This window comes from Tachypleus tridentatus, chromosome 4, assembly GCF_004210375.1.
Source record: "Tachypleus tridentatus isolate NWPU-2018 chromosome 4, ASM421037v1, whole genome shotgun sequence".
Taxonomy (NCBI): Eukaryota; Metazoa; Arthropoda; class Merostomata; order Xiphosura; family Limulidae; genus Tachypleus; species Tachypleus tridentatus.
The window spans coordinates 27,757,549-27,777,543 of NC_134828.1; the positions used below are offsets into that span (position 1 = coordinate 27,757,549).

Here is a 19,995-nt window from a genome sequence, read left to right on the forward strand (position 1 = left end):
ATGTTGACCATTTGTCTAAAATCCTACCACTGTGTGACTTTGTACAGTAGTTTTGCTGTTCTGTTGACTGTTTGTTCAAAGGCCCCACCCGTGTATTAGTTGGTACAGTAGTTTTATTGTATATGTTGAGTATTTGTCGAAGGCCCCATTCTTTTGTTAGTTTCTACAGTAGTTTTGCTGTTTATGTTGACTATTTGTTTCTTGATGATTTAGTGGTGTAATATATCTTCTGAGAGATCTTACGACTTACATACCAGAGAACGTGTAATATCACTTGACGTTTAGAAACACTTTGTTTGTAGTTTAAAAATTGGTGTTGTTCTATGTTACTTAAAAGAGTATTTTAAAATACTAATGCAGTTGATGACAACAGCTGGATTTGTTTGGATTTTGCACAGATCTGTGTTTTCTTTAAATATGAATTGATAGGAAAGGGGGAAGGCAGTTAGTCAATAACCACTCATCCACTGCCAACTCTTGGACTACATTTGTTTTTGTATGACTGAATAGTGGAACTGGCTGTTACGTTATAAATCCATATTCTAAATGGTGAGCACATTTAGTGTCTGAATTTGAACATGACCTACAAACTGCGAATAGTGTCCTAACCATGCCAGGCCAACAGCTGGATTAATCCTAAGAGCGATCTGAACGAAAGACCCATCTACATGCTTGTGTAAGGAAAGTTTTGTCGATTGGATGTATAGGAAGTATAAAAAGGCAGTTGATAAGTGTGAAACAGGCTTTATCTGAAAGTATCTATTAATGTTAGCATATCAAGATAGCAGAACAAAAATATTAAAAGATAAATCTGAAACCTGCACAATGCCAGCAGACAGTGCTTGAGAAAACTTTCCATGAAATAGTAGAGAGGAAAATATTAACAAAGATAAAATATGGAACTTCTTAACTAACATTCCAAGATGACAATAGTCGAAATTGGTCAACAATGAGGTTCTAGTCTCTAGTCCAGATATTTAAAGATATTTCTTGATGCACTTTCACCTTATGCAACAAAAATGTAAACTCTAACAATCTCAGCATCATGAAAATTATCTTTAAAAATAATCGTTATTTGTTGGCTTACAATTATAAGTTTATTTCTGAGTAGCCACATTCACTATTTATTAATTTTCAATTAATTTATTAAAATACAATTACACCAGAAATATATTACACTGCTTTGTGTTTAACATCAGTGTATTTCACAGACAAGAAATCAACTAATATGTACACTTTTCATTCAGTTATTCTGGTTAAGGACAAGATATTTCCATTTAATTAATCTAGTTAAAAGAAGTACTGTTTTTGTTCAATTAATCTAGTTTAAAGAAGTACTGTTTTTGTTCAATTAATCTAGTTTAAAGAAGTACTGTTTCTGTTCAATTAATCGAGTTAAAAGATGTACTGTTTTTGTTCAATTAATCTAGTTAAAGATGTACTGTTTCTGTTCAATTAATCGAGTTAAAAGATGTACTGTTTCTGTTCAATTAATCGAGTTAAAAGATGTACTGTTTTTGTTCAATTAATCTAGTTAAAGATGTACTGTTTCTGTTCAATTAATCCAGTTAAAAGATGTACTGTTTCTGTTCAATTAATCTAGTTAAAGATGTACTGTTTCTGTTCAATTAATCCAGTTAAAAGATGTACTGTTTCTGTTCAATTAATCGAGTTAAAAGATGTACTGTTTTTGTTCAATTAATCTAGTTAAAGATGTACTGTTTCTGTTCAATTAATCCAGTTAAAAGAGGTACTGTTTCTGTTCAATTAATCTAGTTAAAGATGTACTGTTTCTGTTCAATTAATTGAGTTAAAGAAGTACTGTTTCTGTTCAATTAATCGAGTTAAAAGATGTACTGTTTTTGTTCAATTAATCTTAAAGATGTACTGTTTCTGTTCAATTAATCCAGTTAAAAGATGTACTGTTTCTGTTCAATTACTCCAGTTAAAGAAGTACTGTTTCTGTTCAATTACTCCAGTTAAAAGAAGTACTGTTTCTGTTCAATTAATCTAGTTAAAGAAGTACTGTTTCTGTTCAATTAATCTAGTTAAAGTTGTTTCTGTTCAATTAATCGAGTTAAAAGATGTACTGTTTTTGTTCAATTAATCTAGTTAAAGATGTACTGTTTCTGTTCAATTAATTGAGTTAAAGAAGTACTGTTTCTGTTCAATTAATCTAGTTTAAATATGTACTGTTTCTGTTCAATTACTCCAGTTAAAGATGTACTGTTTCTGTTCAATTACTCCAGTTAAAAGATGTACTGTTTCTGTTCAATTAATCTAGTTAAAGATGTACTGTTTTTGTTCAATTAATCTAGTTAAAGATGTACTGTTTCTGTTCAATTAATCCAGTTAAAAGATGTACTGTTTCTGTTCAATTAATCTAGTTAAAGATGTACTGTTTCTGTTCAATTAATCCAGTTAAAAGATGTACTGTTTCTGTTCAATTACTCCAGTTAAAAGATGTACTGTTTTTGTTCAATTAATCTAGTTAAAGAAGTACTGTTTTTGTTCAATTAATCTAGTTAAAGAAGTACTGTTTCTGTTCAATTAATCTAGTTAAAGAAGTATTGTTTCTGTTCAATTACTCCAGTTAAAAGATGTACTGTTTTTGTTCAATTAATCTAGTTAAAGAAGTACTGTTTTTGTTCAATTAATCTAGTTAAAGAAGTACTGTTTCTGTTCAATTAATCTAGTTAAAGAAGTATTGTTTCTGTTCAATTAATCTAGTTAAAGAAGTACTGTTTTTGTTCAATTAATCTAGTTAAAGAAGTACTGTTTCTGTTCAATTAATCTAGTTAAAGAAGTATTGTTTCTGTTCAATTAATCTAGTTTAAATATGTACTGTTTCTGTTCAATTAATCTAGTTTAAATATGTACTGTTTCTGTTCAATTAATCTAGTTAAAGAGATACTGTTTCTGTTCAATTAATCTAATTTAAAGTACTGTTTTTGTTCAATTAATCTAGTTAAAGAAGTACTGTTTTTGTTCAATTAATCTAGTTAAAGAAGTACTGTTTCTGTTCAATTAATCTAGTTAAAGAAGTATTGTTTCTGTTCAATTAATCTAGTTAAAGAAGTACTGTTTTTGTTCAATTAATCTAGTTAAAGATGTACTGTTTTTGTTCAATTAATCTAGTTAAAGAAGTATTGTTTCTGTTCAATTAATCTAGTTAAAGATGTACTGTTTCTGTTCAATTAATCTAGTTAAAGAGATACTGTTTCTGTTCAATTAATCTAGTTTAAAGTACTGTTTTTGTTCAATTAATCTAGTTAAAGAAGTACTGTTTTTGTTCAATTAATCTAGTTAAAGAAGTACTGTTTCTGTTCAATTAATCTAGTTAAAGAAGTATTGTTTCTGTTCAATTAATCTAGTTAAAGAAGTACTGTTTCTGTTCAATTAATCTAGTTAAAGAAGTACTGTTTTTGTTCAATTAATCTAGTTAAAGAAGTATTGTTTCTGTGTGTCAATTAATCTAGTTAAAGATGTACTGTTTCTGTTCAATTAATCTAGTTAAAGAGGTACTGTTTCTGTTCAATTAATCCAGTTAAAGATGCATTGTTTCTGTTCAATTAATCGAGTTGAAAGATGCACTGTTTCTGTTCAATTAGTTTATATAAAGATGTATTGCTCCTGTTTAAGTAATCTTGAGGAATAATGTATAGCTTCTATCCAAGTAATATAGATGAAGATATGGTGTTTTTTGCTTACATTAACACTATTAAAATAGTTTTTAACGAGAAAATGTATGTCCTATAAACAGAAGGAAATTTGGGAATTATATTCGAGAAAACGTTTCTGAAACAACAAAAACGAGCTAAAAAAACGTGGGTTTTTGAAACAGAATGAGGAAAAACGTGAACACAAAGCGGTGGAAGTAATAATTACACTTTTTAAAGTTAGTCACTGATCTCTGAACTATGACCTATGACCTCATCATGGAAACCATAATGTCGGGTGCATAAAAGCAGTTTAGAGGGTGGGTGTCAGGAGGATAAAATGGTCATCCTGAACTCCTAAGGTCAGGGGGGTTTTGTTCTACATTCGAGTGACACTTGGAGTCGAGGTTAGAGGTCGGTAAACTTGGAGTGGTGCCCATCAATCACGTGATGGTAGCGATACGAACATAGCTCACGACTCCTCCTCAGACTTCCTGCACGTACTTCAGTGGGCAGGAAAGGCTTTTGGCACCTGTTCCAGTTCGAACACTTACCATACCACCCACTTCTTCTCCCATCTGGATTACGATCTGTGAAAACACAAAAAAATTCTGCTAGCTAAGTCATCACTCTAAATGCTATCATAGTATATGATCACTGGAGTTTTCCTGATTTGGTCATTAAAGAATGCTTTGCCAATCAACTGCTAGATGAAGTAACGTGTAAGTTAATAAATTAGAAACGAGCACCAGTCATCTACTAGAGAAGGATGTTGTTTGTAATTAAATACATTGTGCTATCTGTGCTCTGCCAACCACGGGTATCGGAACCTGATTTCTCGCAATATAAGTTCACAGACGTATGGTTGTGGCACTAGGGGACCTAGAGAAAGAAACAAGTATGCTAATAATGTTAAGGCCTTTTGAACAACGTAAATTGTTATTCAAGATTTTAACATTTTCGCATTTTTTTTTTTTTTTGAGTTGACTCTGTTCATTAATAAGTAATTTAATTTTACCTGGTCTCGAAGAAGTTTGACTTCGCTTTCACCATTCGAAAGTTGAATGCTATGAATGACCTGTAGAGGGCGTTCTCCAGGATGAAGCTTGGTGACATATTTTGAAGGGAAAAAACCAACTTTACCTAAACATTTGCCCTAGAAGAAAAAATAAAAACAGAATATAACAAATCCTGATCTCAATTCTTTGGAAAGTTAAGACATAATAGCAAATAACGTATAATAATTAAGGCAAGACAAAAGTTATGAAAAATTATGTCACGTTTGTTCATACGAGGTCTGTTCAAAAAATACGCGGTTTGAATTGCGCGGCTCCAGTTGGTTCCAGGGGAATCCGCTTGGTGTCGCTAGGTTTGCACAGATCAGCTGATTACGACGCCATTTCCCGATTGCAGATATCTTCATTTGTGTATTAGCTACGCGGTTTTAAGTGAAGTGCGATTTTTTCGTTTGGCGGATTTCAGAATGAATGACCTGAAGGAGCAACGACTTGCTGTGAAATTTTGTTTTAACTTGGAAAATCTGCGACTGAAACTTTTGCTATGCTTAACACGGCTTACGGTGATGTTGCTATGAAGCGTACGGCATGTTTTAAGTGGCATGAACGTTTTAAGGATGGATGACAGTCCATTGAAGATGATGAGCGTCCTGGACGTCCTTCCACGTCAACTGACGACCCACACGTCGACAAAATCAACATCCTGGTGCGGGCAAATCGACGTCTGACTGTCAGGGAGCTTGCTGAAGAGTGTGGGATATCAGTTGGATCTTGTTACGAGATTTTGACCGAAAAATTGAAGATGCACCGCGTTGCTGCGAAATTTGTGCCTCAGAACTCGTGAGTTTTTGGCCAAACATTCGATCACTGTTCTTCCCCATCCCCCCTACTCACCTGACCTTGCACCTTGCGATTTTTTCTTGTTCCCCAAACTCAAAAGACCCTTGAAAGGAAGAAGATTTGAGACGATTCCCGAGATTAAGGCAAATGCGACGAAGGAGCTGGAGGACATTACAAAAGAAGCGTACCAGGACTGTTTCAACAAGTGGAAACACCGTTGGGATAAGTGTGTGCGTTGGGGAGGAGAGTACTTTGAAGGGGTCCCAGACCTGTAACTTCTAAATAAAGTACATTTTGTTTTATGACGTCAGTCCGCGTATTTTTTGAACAGCCCTCGTATTTAAGCGTAAAAATAAATACACGCTTCGAGATACTTGAGGGAGGGTGATAAAACAGTAAACCACACAAACATTAAAACAGCTCAGAAATTATGAGTCGTATGACCAAAGAAACAAAACTCACTAAACTGTACTATTAGCAGATAAATACACAATACTAAGCCACTGCTCTCGCCTCTGGAGGAAGGGGCGAAGACGAAGGTATTGTATTTAAATCTGTATATATGTATGCCAGCACGTGTATCTCAAGAAATAATAAACCACTTTTTATGGAAATATTACAGGAGATACGATGCCCCTATAGGGCGGTCCTTCCCAACTCTGGCCCGGATTCTAAATCACTTTGAGACATTTTTATAATGGAGATATAAGGCATTTTATCAATTTGTTGATAACAACTGTGTAAAAAGTGATAGGATTACGACCGAACTTTAGATGCATACTGAAATCAAACATATGCGAGGGTACAAGGGTAAGCAATCTCTCCGATTGCTCTTGTTTTTCTTACAATGAAACAATAACAATCAATTAGTAGTTCTTTCCGTTGTATGCTGGTTCAATTCACGTGTAAATATACTATCAGATAAACGAGGAAATCAAAAGACAAAGCTTACCTGCCACCAGTCCGGATCGCTTGTGTCTATTACAGTCACAGTGCATCCCGCCCTAGGGTAATTAAAGAAAATGTATTATACTTAGTTAGACTTGGATCCAATACATTACATCGTGTTCTGTGTGGCTGAATAGCTGTTGGTGTTTGTAAAATGCATACTCATAGCTTCGGAAATTCTCGTTAAAACACCATTAAAGCTTTAATGCTGCCTTACTTTTAAAATAAAAAATAAAAGTCGTGGTCTCCGCTTTTCGTGCTATTAGTCAAGCAAAATGATGCATTTTTGCATGAAATAAATATAAGCGAAAATAATTACTAAAATATTTTGTTTTTCCAAGTCAACAGTTTACGTTATCTTATAATACTATCATTAGAAAATAAAATGCATAATCTTTAATAATTTAGGCCCAAGGTTTATTAACACTTTCACATGCCTATTCAATAATACAATGCTTAAATTTTAGTTAATTTAATCCCTATGCGTACCAACACTTTTATGGTTCTATTTGAAAACAAGATGTTCAATGTTTAATTCATTCAGGCCTAAAGCTTATCCAGTAATAAAATGCTTTAACCTTCTTCTCAATTAGGCCTAAAGCTTACCACTATTTTCATGGTTCTATTCAAAGACAAAATGTACAAGTTTCTGTTCATTTAGGCTTAAGGTTTACAAACACTTGTAATTAGTGATCATTAGACCATTACTTAAAGAGCGCAGAGAGCCCTCATGTACTTTTGCGCGAAAATAAACAAACAAACAAAAAAAACAACAATTACTTAAACTTTGAAAACAGAAAGTAAATTACTGAACATACTGTAAAACTAAATGTTGCACATGGTCTTCCTCGATTAAAACATTATCCAATAGCTTGATTTTCTTTGTTTGTGATTAAGAGTAAATTGTTGAGGTTTCATTAACGTATGGCTAATGGTGTGCGTAGAATACCAATTATTCTGAATAACTTACGAATGGTAGGTTCTAATAGGTTATCATTAATTCTGAATAACTTGTAGGCAACTAGTCACACACAGAACTTACTTGAGATCTAATTCGTCTTGGTGACGACAACGGAAATTGTACAGCACGACATACAGATTTGTAGGAAGCAGGCGGTGAGGCTTCTGCAGATAGCAAACAAAAAGTTCTGTAATAATCGCATTTCTAATGATAGCGAGGTTACTTGAGTTTTCAAGGTTTTAATAACAAAATTTGACATTTTTGCATTCATTAATTATCTTTAAATCAAAGGTTACGGTGTTATAAAAATACTACATATTGATGCTCTTTAGTTTTAGCATTTAATTTAGGCTTAACTATTGTATCACTAGAGGGCGCGAATACCATTACGAGACATGTATCATCTCAAAACAATATTAATATCGGCAACTTCTTGTAGGAAAAAACAAGTGTAGAGGGCAATGTTTCGAAAGTCTTCCGTCTTCTGGGCAGTGTTTGCTGGAAATGATGGTAGGTGTTTTGGTTTAAAACTAGCGGTGATCAGAAACTTGGATTTCTTTTAGCCCTTGGAATGAACGATTCTTTTTCAATTGCCACCTCAAGCAATACGGAAAAGCCACGAAAAAGTTTCTTCAGATATTTGTTGTCGGCTGCAACCAGTCGAGCCCACTAAAATTTTTCTGAAACGTTTTGACACCAAGACAGCTTTACACTACACTCCAAAAGCAAACAAGACGTAACCTTTTACTTACGACAATTAACAGTGTACAATATAAAAACAAATTATACACAGTTAACAGAGTTGACAATGAACATATAACACAACTGAAACTGAAATCAATACATTTACAGAACAATAGGTAGAAGAAAAAGACAAGCAGTCCTTGTTGTAAACCTGTTCCGGAAAAGGTAAAATGCTTAAGGTGGTTGATTTGTCAGCGTGTGATCTGATCCTTGTTTCAGGTAAGGTCGGTCAGTATAAGATTGTGCAGCTCAATATAGTATTCTCGTTGACTGTGGAGGACCTTTTATGACTGATCTATTTATTTCTGGTTATGATTGGTGGAAAGACTACTGTGTTAACGTCGAAATTCTTTTTTAATTTTTCAACAAGAAATTCTGAGAACAAACGGACGGTCTAGCTACGGAATGGCGACTCTCTTCGGTCTTAGCAGGAAATTTTATAGAATACTTTGAAAACAATCTCATCCACACATATAAAACCAAGTTTCTATAGACGTTACTTTGATGTCATCTTCGTTATCTGGCCTCACAGTTATTAGAACGTACCAGCCTTCCTAGAACATTTTATTCCTATATAAAAATAATCCAGTTCAGTATGGAAATACAGGAACGAAACAGCCTACCATCTCTTGACGTATTTATCAGCAGGTGAGAAGAAAGAAGAAAAAGTCACCACAGAAAACTTACCCGCTCTGACAGACACCGAGCCCGGCATGGCCTGGTGGTTAAGACACTCGACTCGTAATAAGAGGGTCGCGAGTTCGAATCCCAGTCACACCAAACACGTTCGCTTTGTCAGCCATGGGGGCGTCATAATGTGCGGTCAATCCCACTACTCGTTGGTAAAAGAGTAGTCCAAGAGTTGGCGGTGGGTAGTGATGACTAGCTATCTTCTCTCTAGTCTTACACTGCTAAAGTAGGGACGGCTAGCACAGAAAGCTCGCGTGTAACTTTGCGCGAAAGTCAAAAAACAAATAACTAAACAGACAGACACCTACGCTTTTAGTACTATCATACAACCTTGGTAAAATATGATATAATCCAATATCTAAACAAGAGAGCGAAAACATTTAAATGTGAGATCCATCTACACAGAACACCAAACGAGCATGGAGTGTTTTAAATAGAACAGTTACGAAAGACCAGAATAGAAAGAAACAATCAAAAGAACTCTACGACTACCAAAAGTTCAGTGAAAAACTCACATGCAAGCCAAGAAGTTCAACATAAATGTCTGGTGGAAAGCTTATAAGACATCAAGATATATTTTGGTGAAAACAAAACAGAAACCTACTAATGAATAGCACAAAAATGCCATTTATGAAATTCCATGTTCCTGCAACGAAACATACGTTGGAGAAAATAGGATAAAAAACACAAAGATAGTACAAGACCCATGAAAATACAAAATCAGCCATTGTAGATCACACCATATCAAATGGACAAAAATTTAACTGGAATACAACTAAAATCATGGACATAGACATATTTTAGACGATATTCAAAATGTTAAAAATCTTTCTACGTTAACACAATAAAGCCTTCACTAAACAGAGATTCGAGATTAGGGGTGAGCAATCTATGGACACTATTGGTTGAAACCTCATGCAGTCTTTCTACCAATCAGAACCAGATATAAACAAATCAATGACAACACGCCCTCCACAATGCACCAGGATATCATAAAGACCTGTTTGATCCTATGTGCCAGGCTAGATGCAAAAGAAAAATCTTTATCACCAAATCCAACAACAGGAAAACAGCGTTTCCAATATTCTTCCCGGCCTTGCTTAATCCATCAACCCATGAAGTCAAATTCAAAATCACCTGTAAATTCTTTAATCAGTATATGAATTTCATCTACCATATATGGCAAGAGGCAAGGAGAAATTCAACAAATTTATGGCCATCTCTAGATTATTAAACCTAACTATCTACCAGGATTAAATTGGATTGAATACTCTGATTTGAAGACGAAAGACTTTCAAACCGGACCTGTACCAGTGGTACAGCAGTATGTCTGTGGACTAAAACCGTTAAAAAACCGGGTTTCGATACACCTGGTGGGCAGACCACAAATAGCCTCTTGTGCACTTTTGTGCTTAGTTCCAAAAACAAATAAACTTTCGAAACGTCGTTCTCTACAATTGTGTTTTTACAACAGGTAGTTGTTTTCCATTCCAGTTTACCCATCATGAATAGCCTGCCTAAACAATCTATCAGAGGATATTAAAATGAACTGGAAGCTAACTGCAGAGAAATAAAATAGTGGTATTCACATAAAACAGATATTTATTTAACAGAATGCTAAATTACAGTTACAAAATTGATATTGTAAGACAATGAGGCTTCAATTTTAACAGTTGCCGATGTTAACTTAGATTCTTGATATGTTTGAAAACGTATCGATATTTATTGGAAAAACATTTCCTATACACGTTTTAGTAAAATACGTGTATTTTCTAATATAAATGCATATATATATATTAACAATACAAACTTAAAAAAAAAAACATCAGACACCTGGGTCAAAGGTCATTACGCGTAGGGCATTTATTATTGTAAAACTACTAGCAGTTTTAACTTTTCACGACTTCAAACTACGTAACAATCATGTAACCGACTACGAAATTGAAAAACAAATCAACCGAAACCGGTTTCAGAAGGATGCTCAAGAGGTCAGTGTATACTGAACACAGCACGCGCTTAACTATGGTCAGTTTCCTTTATTAACGTGTTTTATATAGAAATATATTCAATATGATTACCAGTTTCGTAAACTTTGGATTAACGTTACATTATGATAAATTTAAATACTAATGAGCATACATTAGTTATTTTTACTATTTACTTATTGTGCAGTAAAAATACATCATTAATACAAGTAGCATGTTTTCATAATTAACATAATTTTAACTGGAATACCGGACCCGGTAGCAATGAGTCGCATAAGAGACAATTTAGTTGAAATTGTTTTAAATTATGTAATAGGTATTCATGTCACAGGGTTGCCTTTTCGTGGAAGAAAACTCGTATAGCGAGACTGTTATTCAATGTAAAGCTAACGGACAAAGCATTTCGATGAAAGGAGATTTCAGTGTTCTGTACGAAAAAGCAAAACGTCTAGAACGACAATGGCATTAAAACACCACAACGACCTCAACCACAAAGTGAAGGCTATAGTTACGAAAGAGAATCTTCCGACTTAAAAAGACTTTACGATGCATCAGGGCTTACGTTTTGGTACTTTTAACACGATCATAAACATAAATTTGAAGTTGACAAAGCTTCACAACCAGATCGTCACAAACATGCAGGCACGTCTAGAAATGAATGACAATTTTCACAAATACTGACAAAAAAAAAAACAAACCGGAATCGCAACATTTATATTCAACAATACTACTTGCAAGGACCCGATAGGTGCCTTTGCTTAAACGTGAAAAATGAGTAATCGCAAAAATATATGACGATTCCCTGGATAGTAGATTTGTACAAAAGGGTTCCCTGGATAGTAGATTTGTACAAGAGGACTCACTGGATAGTAGATTTGTACAAGAGGACTCACTGGATAGTAGATTTGTACAAAAGGGTTCCCTGGATAGTAGATTTGTACAAGAGGACTCACTGGATAGTAGATTTGTACAAAAGGGTTCCCTGGATAGTAGATTTGTACAAGAGGACTCACTGGATAGTAGATTTGTACAAGAGGACTCACTGGATAACAGATTTGTACAAAGGATTCACTGGATAGTAGATTTGTACAAAGGATTCACTGGATAGTAGATTTGTATGAGAGGATTCACTGTATAGTAGATTTGTACAAGAAGACTCACTGGGTAGTAGATTTGTACAAAAGGGTTCCCTGGATAGTAGATTTGTACAAGAGGACTCACTGGATAGTAGATTTGTACAAAAGGGTTCCCTGGATAGTTGGTTTTTACAAGAGGATTCACTGGATAGTAGATTTGTACAAAAGGGTTCCCTGGATAGTAGATTTGTACAAGAGGACTCACTGGATAGTAGATTTGTACAAAAGGGTTCCCTGGATAGTAGATTTGTACAAGAGGACTCACTGGATAGTAGATTTGTACAAGAGGACTCACTGGATAACAAATTTGTACAAATGATTCACTGGATAGTAGATTTGTACAAAGGATTCACTGGATAGTAGATTTGTACAAAGGATTCACTGGATAGTAGATTTGTACAAAAGGGTTTCCTGGATAGTAGATTTGTACAAGAGGACTCACTGGATAGTAGATTTGTACAAGAGGACTTACTGGATAACAGATTTGTACAAAAGGATTCCATGGATAGTAGATTTGTGAATATAATTAAACCTTTCTATATGGATATATTACTTTTAGTTAATCTGCTGGTAAGATGTGTTAAACCTGTTAAGATACAGATACAATACTTCTAGTTAATATAACGTGCTGGTGAGATGTGTTAAACCTGTTAAGATACAGATACAATACTTCTAGTTAACATAACGTGCTGGTAAGATGTGTTAAACCTGTTAAGATACAGATACAATACTTCTAGTTAACATAACGTGCTGGTAAGATGTGTTAAACCTGTTAAGATACAGACACAATACTTCTAGTTAACATAACGTGCTGGTAAGATGTGTTAAACCTGTTAAGATACAGATACAATACTTCTAGTAAACATAACGTGCTGGTAAGATGTGTTAAACCTGTTAAGATACAGATACAATACTTATAGCTAATATAACCTGCTGGTAAGATGTGTTAAACCTGTTAAGATACAGATACAATACTTCTAGTTAACATAACGTGCTGGTAAGATGTGTTAAACCTGTTAAGATACAAATACAATACTTCTAGTTAATATAACGTGCTGGTAAGATGTGTTAAACCTGTTAAGATACAGGTACAATACTTCTAGTTAATATAACGTGCTGGTGAGATGTGTTAAACCTGTTAAGATACAGATACAATACTTCTAGTTAACATAACGTGCTGGTGAGATGTGTTAAACCTGTTAAGATACAGATACAATACTTCTAGTTAACATAACGTGCTGGTGAGATGTGTTAAACCTGTTAAGATACAGATACAATACTTCTAGTTAACATAACGTGCTGGTGAGATGTGTTAAACCTGTTAAGATACAGATACAATACTTCTAGTTAACATAACGTGCTGGTGAGATGTGTTAAACCTGTTAAGATACAGATACAATACTTCTAGTTAACATAACGTGCTGGTAAGATGTGTTAAACCTGTTAAGATACAGATACAATACTTCTAGTTAACATAACGTGCTGGTGAGATGTGTTAAACCTGTTAAGATACAGATACAATACTTCTAGTTAACATAACGTGCTGGTGAGATGTGTTAAACCTGTTAAGATACAGACACAATACTTCTAGTTAACATAACGTGCTGGTAAGATGTGTTAAACCTGTTAAGATACAGGTACAATACTTATAGTTAACATAACGTGCTGATGAGATGTGTTAAACCTGTTAAGATACAGATACAATACTTATAGTTAACATAACGTGCTGATGAGATGTGTTAAACCTGTTAAGATACAGATACAATACTTATAGTTAACATAACGTGCTGGTGAGATGTGTTAAACCTGTTAAGATACAGATACAATACTTCTAGTTAACATAACGTGCTGGTGAGATGTGTTAAACCTGTTAAGATACAGATACAATACTTCTAGTTAACATAACGTGCTGGTAAGATGTGTTAAACCTGTTAAGATACAGATACAATACTTCTAGTTAACATAACGTGCTGGTAAGATGTGTTAAACCTGTTAAGATACAGATACAATACTTCTAGTTAACATAACGTGCTGGTGAGATGTGTTAAACCTGTTAAGATACAGATACAATACTTATAGTTAACATAACGTGCTGGTAAGATGTGTTAATCCTGTTAAGATACAGATACAATACTTATAGTTAACATAACGTGCTGGTAAGATGTGTTAAACCTGTTAAGATACAGATTCAATACTTATAGTTAATATAACCTGCTGGTAAGATGTGTTAAACCTGTTAAGATACAGATTCAATACTTATAGTTAATATAACCTGCTGGTAAGATGTGTTAAACCTGTTAAGATACAGATACAATACTTCTAGTTAACATAACGTGCTGGTAAGATGTGTTAAACCTGTTAAGATACAGATACAATACTTCTAATTAACATAACGTGCTGGTAAGATGTGTTAAACCTGTTAAGATACAGGTACAATACTTATAGTTAACATAACGTGCTGGTAAGATGTGTTAAACCTGTTAAGATACAGATACAATACTTCTAGTTAACATAACGTGCTGGTAAGATGTGTTAAACCTGTTAAGATACAGATACAATACTTCTAGTTAACATAACGTGCTGGTGAGATGTGTTAAACCTGTTAAGATACAGATACAATACTTATAGTTAACATAACGTGCTGGTAAGATGTGTTAAACCTGTTAAGATACAGATACAATACTTCTAGTTAATATAACGTGCTGGTAAGATGTGTTAAACCTGTTAAGATACAGATACAATACTTCTAGTAAACATAACGTGCTGGTATGATGTGTTAAACCTGTTAAGATACAGATACAATACTTGTAGTTAACATAACGTGCTGGTAAGATGTGTTAAACCTGTTAAGATACAGATACAATACTTCTAGTTAACATAACGTGTTGGTGAGATGTGTTAAACCTGTTAAGATACAGGTACAATACTTCTAGTTAACATAACGTGCTGGTAAGATGTGTTAAACCTGTTAAGATACAGGTACAATACTTCTAGTTAACATAACGTGCTGGTAAGATGTGTTAAACCTGTTAAGATACAGGTACAATACTTCTAGTTAACATAACGTGCTGGTAAGATGTGTTAAACCTGTTAAGATACAGGTACAATACTTCTAGTTAACATAACGTGCTGGTAAGATGTGTTAAACCTGTTAAGATACAGATACAATACTTCTAGTAAACATAACGTGCTGGTAAGATGTGTTAAACCTGTTAAGATACAGGTACAATACTTCTAGTTAACATAACGTGCTGGTAAGATGTGTTAAACCTGTTAAGATACAGGTACAATACTTCTAGTTAACATAACGTGCTGGTAAGATGTGTTAAACCTGTTAAGATACAGATACAATACTTCTAGTTAACATAACCTGCTGGTAAGATGTGTTAAACCTGTTAAGATACAGATACAATACTTCTAGTTAACATAACGTGCTGGTAAGATGTGTTAAACCTGTTAAGATACAAATACAATACTTCTAGTTAATATAACGTGCTGGTAAGATGTGTTAAACCTGTTAAGATACAGATACAATACTTCTAGTAAACATAACGTGCTGGTGAGATGTGTTAAACCTGTTAAGATACAGGTACAATACTTCTAGTTAACATAACGTGCTGGTAAGATGTGTTAAACCTGTTAAGATACAGATACAATACTTATAGTTAACATAACGTGCTGATGAGATGTGTTAAACCTGTTAAGATACAGATACAATACTTCTAGTTAATATAACGTGCTGGTAAGATGTGTTAAACCTGTTAAGATACAGATACAATACTTCTAGTAAACATAACGTGCTGGTGAGATGTGTTAAACCTGTTAAGATACAGGTACAATACTTCTAGTTAACATAACGTGCTGGTAAGATGTGTTAAACCTGTTAAGATACAGATACAATACTTATAGTTAACATAACGTGCTGATGAGATGTGTTAAACCTGTTAAGATACAGATACAATACTTATAGTTAACATAACGTGCTGGTGAGATGTGTTAAACCTGTTAAGATACAGATACAATACTTCTAGTTAACATAACGTGCTGGTAAGATGTGTTAAACCTGTTAAGATACAGATACAATACTTCTAGTTAACATAACGTGCTGGTAAGATGTGTTAAACCTGTTAAGATACAGATACAATACTTCTAGTTAACATAACGTGTTGGTGAGATGTGTTAAACCTGTTAAGATACAGGTACAATACTTCTAGTTAACATAACGTGCTGGTAAGATGTGTTAAACCTGTTAAGATACAGATACAATACTTCTAGTTAACATAACGTGCTGGTAAGATGTGTTAAACCTGTTAAGATACAAATACAATACTTCTAGTTAATATAACGTGCTGGTAAGATGTGTTAAACCTGTTAAGATACAGGTACAATACTTCTAGTTAACATAACGTGCTGGTAAGATGTGTTAAACCTGTTAAGATACAGATACAATACTTCTAGTAAACATAACGTGCTGGTATGATGTGTTAAACCTGTTAAGATACAGGTACAATACTTCTAGTTAACATAACGTGCTGGTAAGATGTGTTAAACCTGTTAAGATACAGATACAATACTTCTAGTTAACATAACGTGCTGGTAAGATGTGTTAAACCTGTTAAGATACAGATACAATACTTATAGTTAACATAACGTGCTGGTAAGATGTGTTAAACCTGTTAAGATACAGATACAATACTTCTAGTTAACATAACGTGCTGGTAAGATGTGTTAAACCTGTTAAGATACAGATACAATACTTATAGTTAACATAACGTGCTGGTAAGATGTGTTAAACCTGTTAAGATACAGATACAATACTTCTAGTAAACATAACGTGCTAGTAAGATGTGTTAAACCTGTTAAGATACAGATACAATACTTCTAGTTAACATAACGTGCTGGTAAGATGTGTTAAACCTGTTAAGATACAGGTACAATACTTATAGTTAATATAACGTGTTGGTGAGATGTGTTAAACCTGTTAAGATACAGATACAATACTTCTAGTAAACAGTACCTACCGGTGAAGGACAGGGAGAGGTAGAGGCACTGCTGAGCGACTTTTCGTTCTCGTCAGGAAGATCAACAGAACTCATTCTTACTGTCTTAGCGGTGAGAAGTTGACGTCGACTTTGTACTGGACTCTGTGGAGCTGGATTTGGGGTTGAAGAAATGTAGGGTTAGTGGAGAAAAATAGATTTGAATGTTCAATGAACATAAATTTTGTCTTAAGCACTATCGGAGTGGTTTAAATGAGGAAGAAGAAAGATTTACTGACAAATTATTTATTCAACATTATGTAGGATACAACAGTTAGTTAAAACTCACTTTTTAAAACCAATAAAATGATTTGAAAGAATCTAATCGTAGGAAATCTTTATTACCTAAGTATTGTGTGTTGAGTTTCAAATGTGAAAATGTGAATCGCAAAACGTCTATGATATATGTTTTCTTGGCATTCTTCTATAAAGAAAGATATAACGTCTGTCAGGAAATCCTCAAAATAAAAGTGAATGAAACGTGCAATAGGTGGCGGGACTTTAAGAAAAATGGTGAAACTTCTTAGAACAAAAAAGAAAAGAAAACACCCACCGCGCAGTTAAACGATAAAAGAAACAACAGAGACAAAAAAACAACAACAACAAAAAAAAAAAAACACGCATAACCACGTAGATGAACGAAATAGAGGGATAGGATAGCATTTGGTACAGAAGACAAGAGTAAGCATAGCGCAGTCTCAGAAGGTAGGTTCCGGCGTCGTAAGTAAGACGCTCAAGTTTTAGACTGAGAAAAATCTAGAAGAATATATTGTGAAGGAATGGTTAGTCACACGAAAATTTGAACAGAAATGAATAGAAAACAAACAGTTTCTGTCAAATTCTAAAATAGTGTAACACAGATGTTCTATCTTCCCGAAGGTAGGTAACAGTTTCACACAATACGAAATTCGTGTCTACAAAGTCAACAATTAGTGTCTCTGTACACGCTACTTTCGCACAGCTAACAATTATTGTTCATACATAGTTGTATATAAACAGTCAATAACTAGTGTGTGTCCACATTACCTTCACACGTTCAACAATTACTGTCTGTACACGTTGTCTTCACATAGCCAACAGTTAGTGCCTGTACGTGGTCTACTCATAATCAATAACTAATGTCTGTACACGTTCCCTGAACGCATCCAACAATTAGATTCTGTACACCTTGTATTCATACAGTAAGCAGTTAATGTCTGTACAGGTTTTCTCATCACAGTCAATGATTGGTGCATGCACATGTCTTCTTACGATGAATAAATGATGTCTGTATATTTTGTTTCCTCAAAATCAATATTTAGTGACTGGGTCTGTTTCATATTCTGTTAGAGAGGAAGTAAAAAAAATATATCAAAGTAGAAAATGTACTTTACATTCTGTTAGAATAGAAAAGACGAAACTAAATAAAGTAGAAAATGTACTTCACTTTCTGTTAGAGAAAAAGAAAATAAACTAAAGAAAGTATAAAATGTACTTCACTTTCTGTTAGAGAAAAAGAAAATAAACTAAAGAAAGTATAAAATGTACTTCACTTTCTGTTAGAGAAAAAGTAAATAAACTAAAGAAAGTATAAAATGTACTTCACATTCTGTTATAGAGAAAGTAATGAAACTATATCAAAGTAGAAAATGTACTTCACATTCTGTTATAGAGAAAGTAATGAAACTAAATAAAGTAGAAAATGTACTTCACATTCTGTTATAGAGTAAGTAATGAAACTATATCAAAGTAGAAAATGTACTTCACATTCTGTTATAGAGAAAGTAATGAAACTATATCAAAGTAGAAAATGTACTTCACATTCTGTTATAGAGAAAGTAATGAAACTATATCAAAGTAGAAAATGTACTTCACATTCTGTTATAGAGTAAGTAATGAAACTATATCAAAGTAGAAAATGTACTTCACATTCTGTTATAGAGAAAGTAATGAAACTATATCAAAGTAGAAAATGTACTTCACATTCTGTTATAGAGTAAGTAATGAAACTATATCAAAGTAGAAAATGTACTTCACATTCTGTTATAGAGAAAGTAATGAAACTATATCAAAGTAGAAAATGTACTTCACATTCTGTTATAGAGAAAGTAATGAAACTATATCAAAGTAGAAAATGTACTTCACATTCTGTTATAGAGAAAGTAATGAAACAAAATAAAGTAGAAAATGTACTTCACATTCTGTTATAGAGAAAGTAATGAAACTATATCAAAGTAGAAAATGTACTTCACATTCTGTTATAGAGTAAGTAATGAAACTATATCAAAGTATAAAATGTACTTCACATTCTGTTATAGAGAAAGTAATGAAACTATATCAAAGTAGAAAATGTACTTCACATTCTGTTATAGAGTAAGTAATGAAACTATATCAAAGTATAAAATGTACTTCACATTCTGTTATAGAGAAAGTAATGAAACTAAATAAAGTAGAAAATGTACTTCACATTCTGTTATAGAGTAAGTAATGAAACTATATCAAAGTAGAAAATGTACTTCACATTCTGTTATAGAGAAAGTAATGAAACTATATCAAAGTAGAAAATGTACTTCACATTCTGTTATAGAGAAAGTAATGAAACTATATCAAAGTAGAAAATGTACTTCACATTCTGTTATAGAGAAAGTAATGAAACAAAATAAAGTAGAAAATGTACTTCACATTCTGTTATAGAGAAAGTAATGAAACTATATCAAAGTAGAAAATGTACTTCACATTCTGTTATAGAGAAAGTAATGAAACTATATCAAAGTAGAAAATGTACTTCACATTCTGTTATAGAGAAAGTAATGAAACTATATCAAAGTAGAAAATGTACTTCACATTCTGTTAGAATAGAAAAGACGAAACTAAAGAAAGTAGAAAATGTACTTCACATTCTGTTAGAATAGAAAAGACGAAACTAAATAAAGTAGAAAATGTACTTCACATTCTGTTAGAGAAAAAGTAAATAAACTAAAGAAAGTATAAAATGTAC

At 33.4% G+C, this 19,995-nt stretch overlaps 1 protein-coding gene across 7 annotated transcripts in view; it reads right to left on the reverse strand.

Annotated features, from left to right (window-relative positions):
- Positions 1-2,608: 2,608 nt before the first annotated feature.
- The window catches only part of Stacl (SH3 and cysteine-rich domain-containing protein), a 171,201-nt gene continuing 153,814 nt past the window's right edge, over positions 2,609-19,995 (reverse strand). For 3 of the 7 annotated variants that reach the window (XM_076497425.1, XM_076497423.1, XM_076497422.1), the window contains 5 exons: positions 17,001-17,131; positions 7,506-7,588; positions 6,468-6,519; positions 4,678-4,815; positions 4,005-4,249 (listed from right to left, as the gene is read on the reverse strand). In XM_076497425.1, the coding sequence (XP_076353540.1) occupies positions 4,145-4,249; positions 4,678-4,815; positions 6,468-6,519; positions 7,506-7,588; positions 17,001-17,131 (509 nt within the window). In that variant the 3' untranslated portion in view covers positions 4,005-4,144. Of the gene's footprint in view, positions 4,542-4,677; positions 4,816-6,467; positions 6,520-7,505; positions 7,589-17,000; positions 17,132-19,995 lie in introns of all 7 variants that reach the window. The other 4 variants (XM_076497426.1, XM_076497428.1, XM_076497427.1 and 1 more) reach the window with 4 other exon arrangements.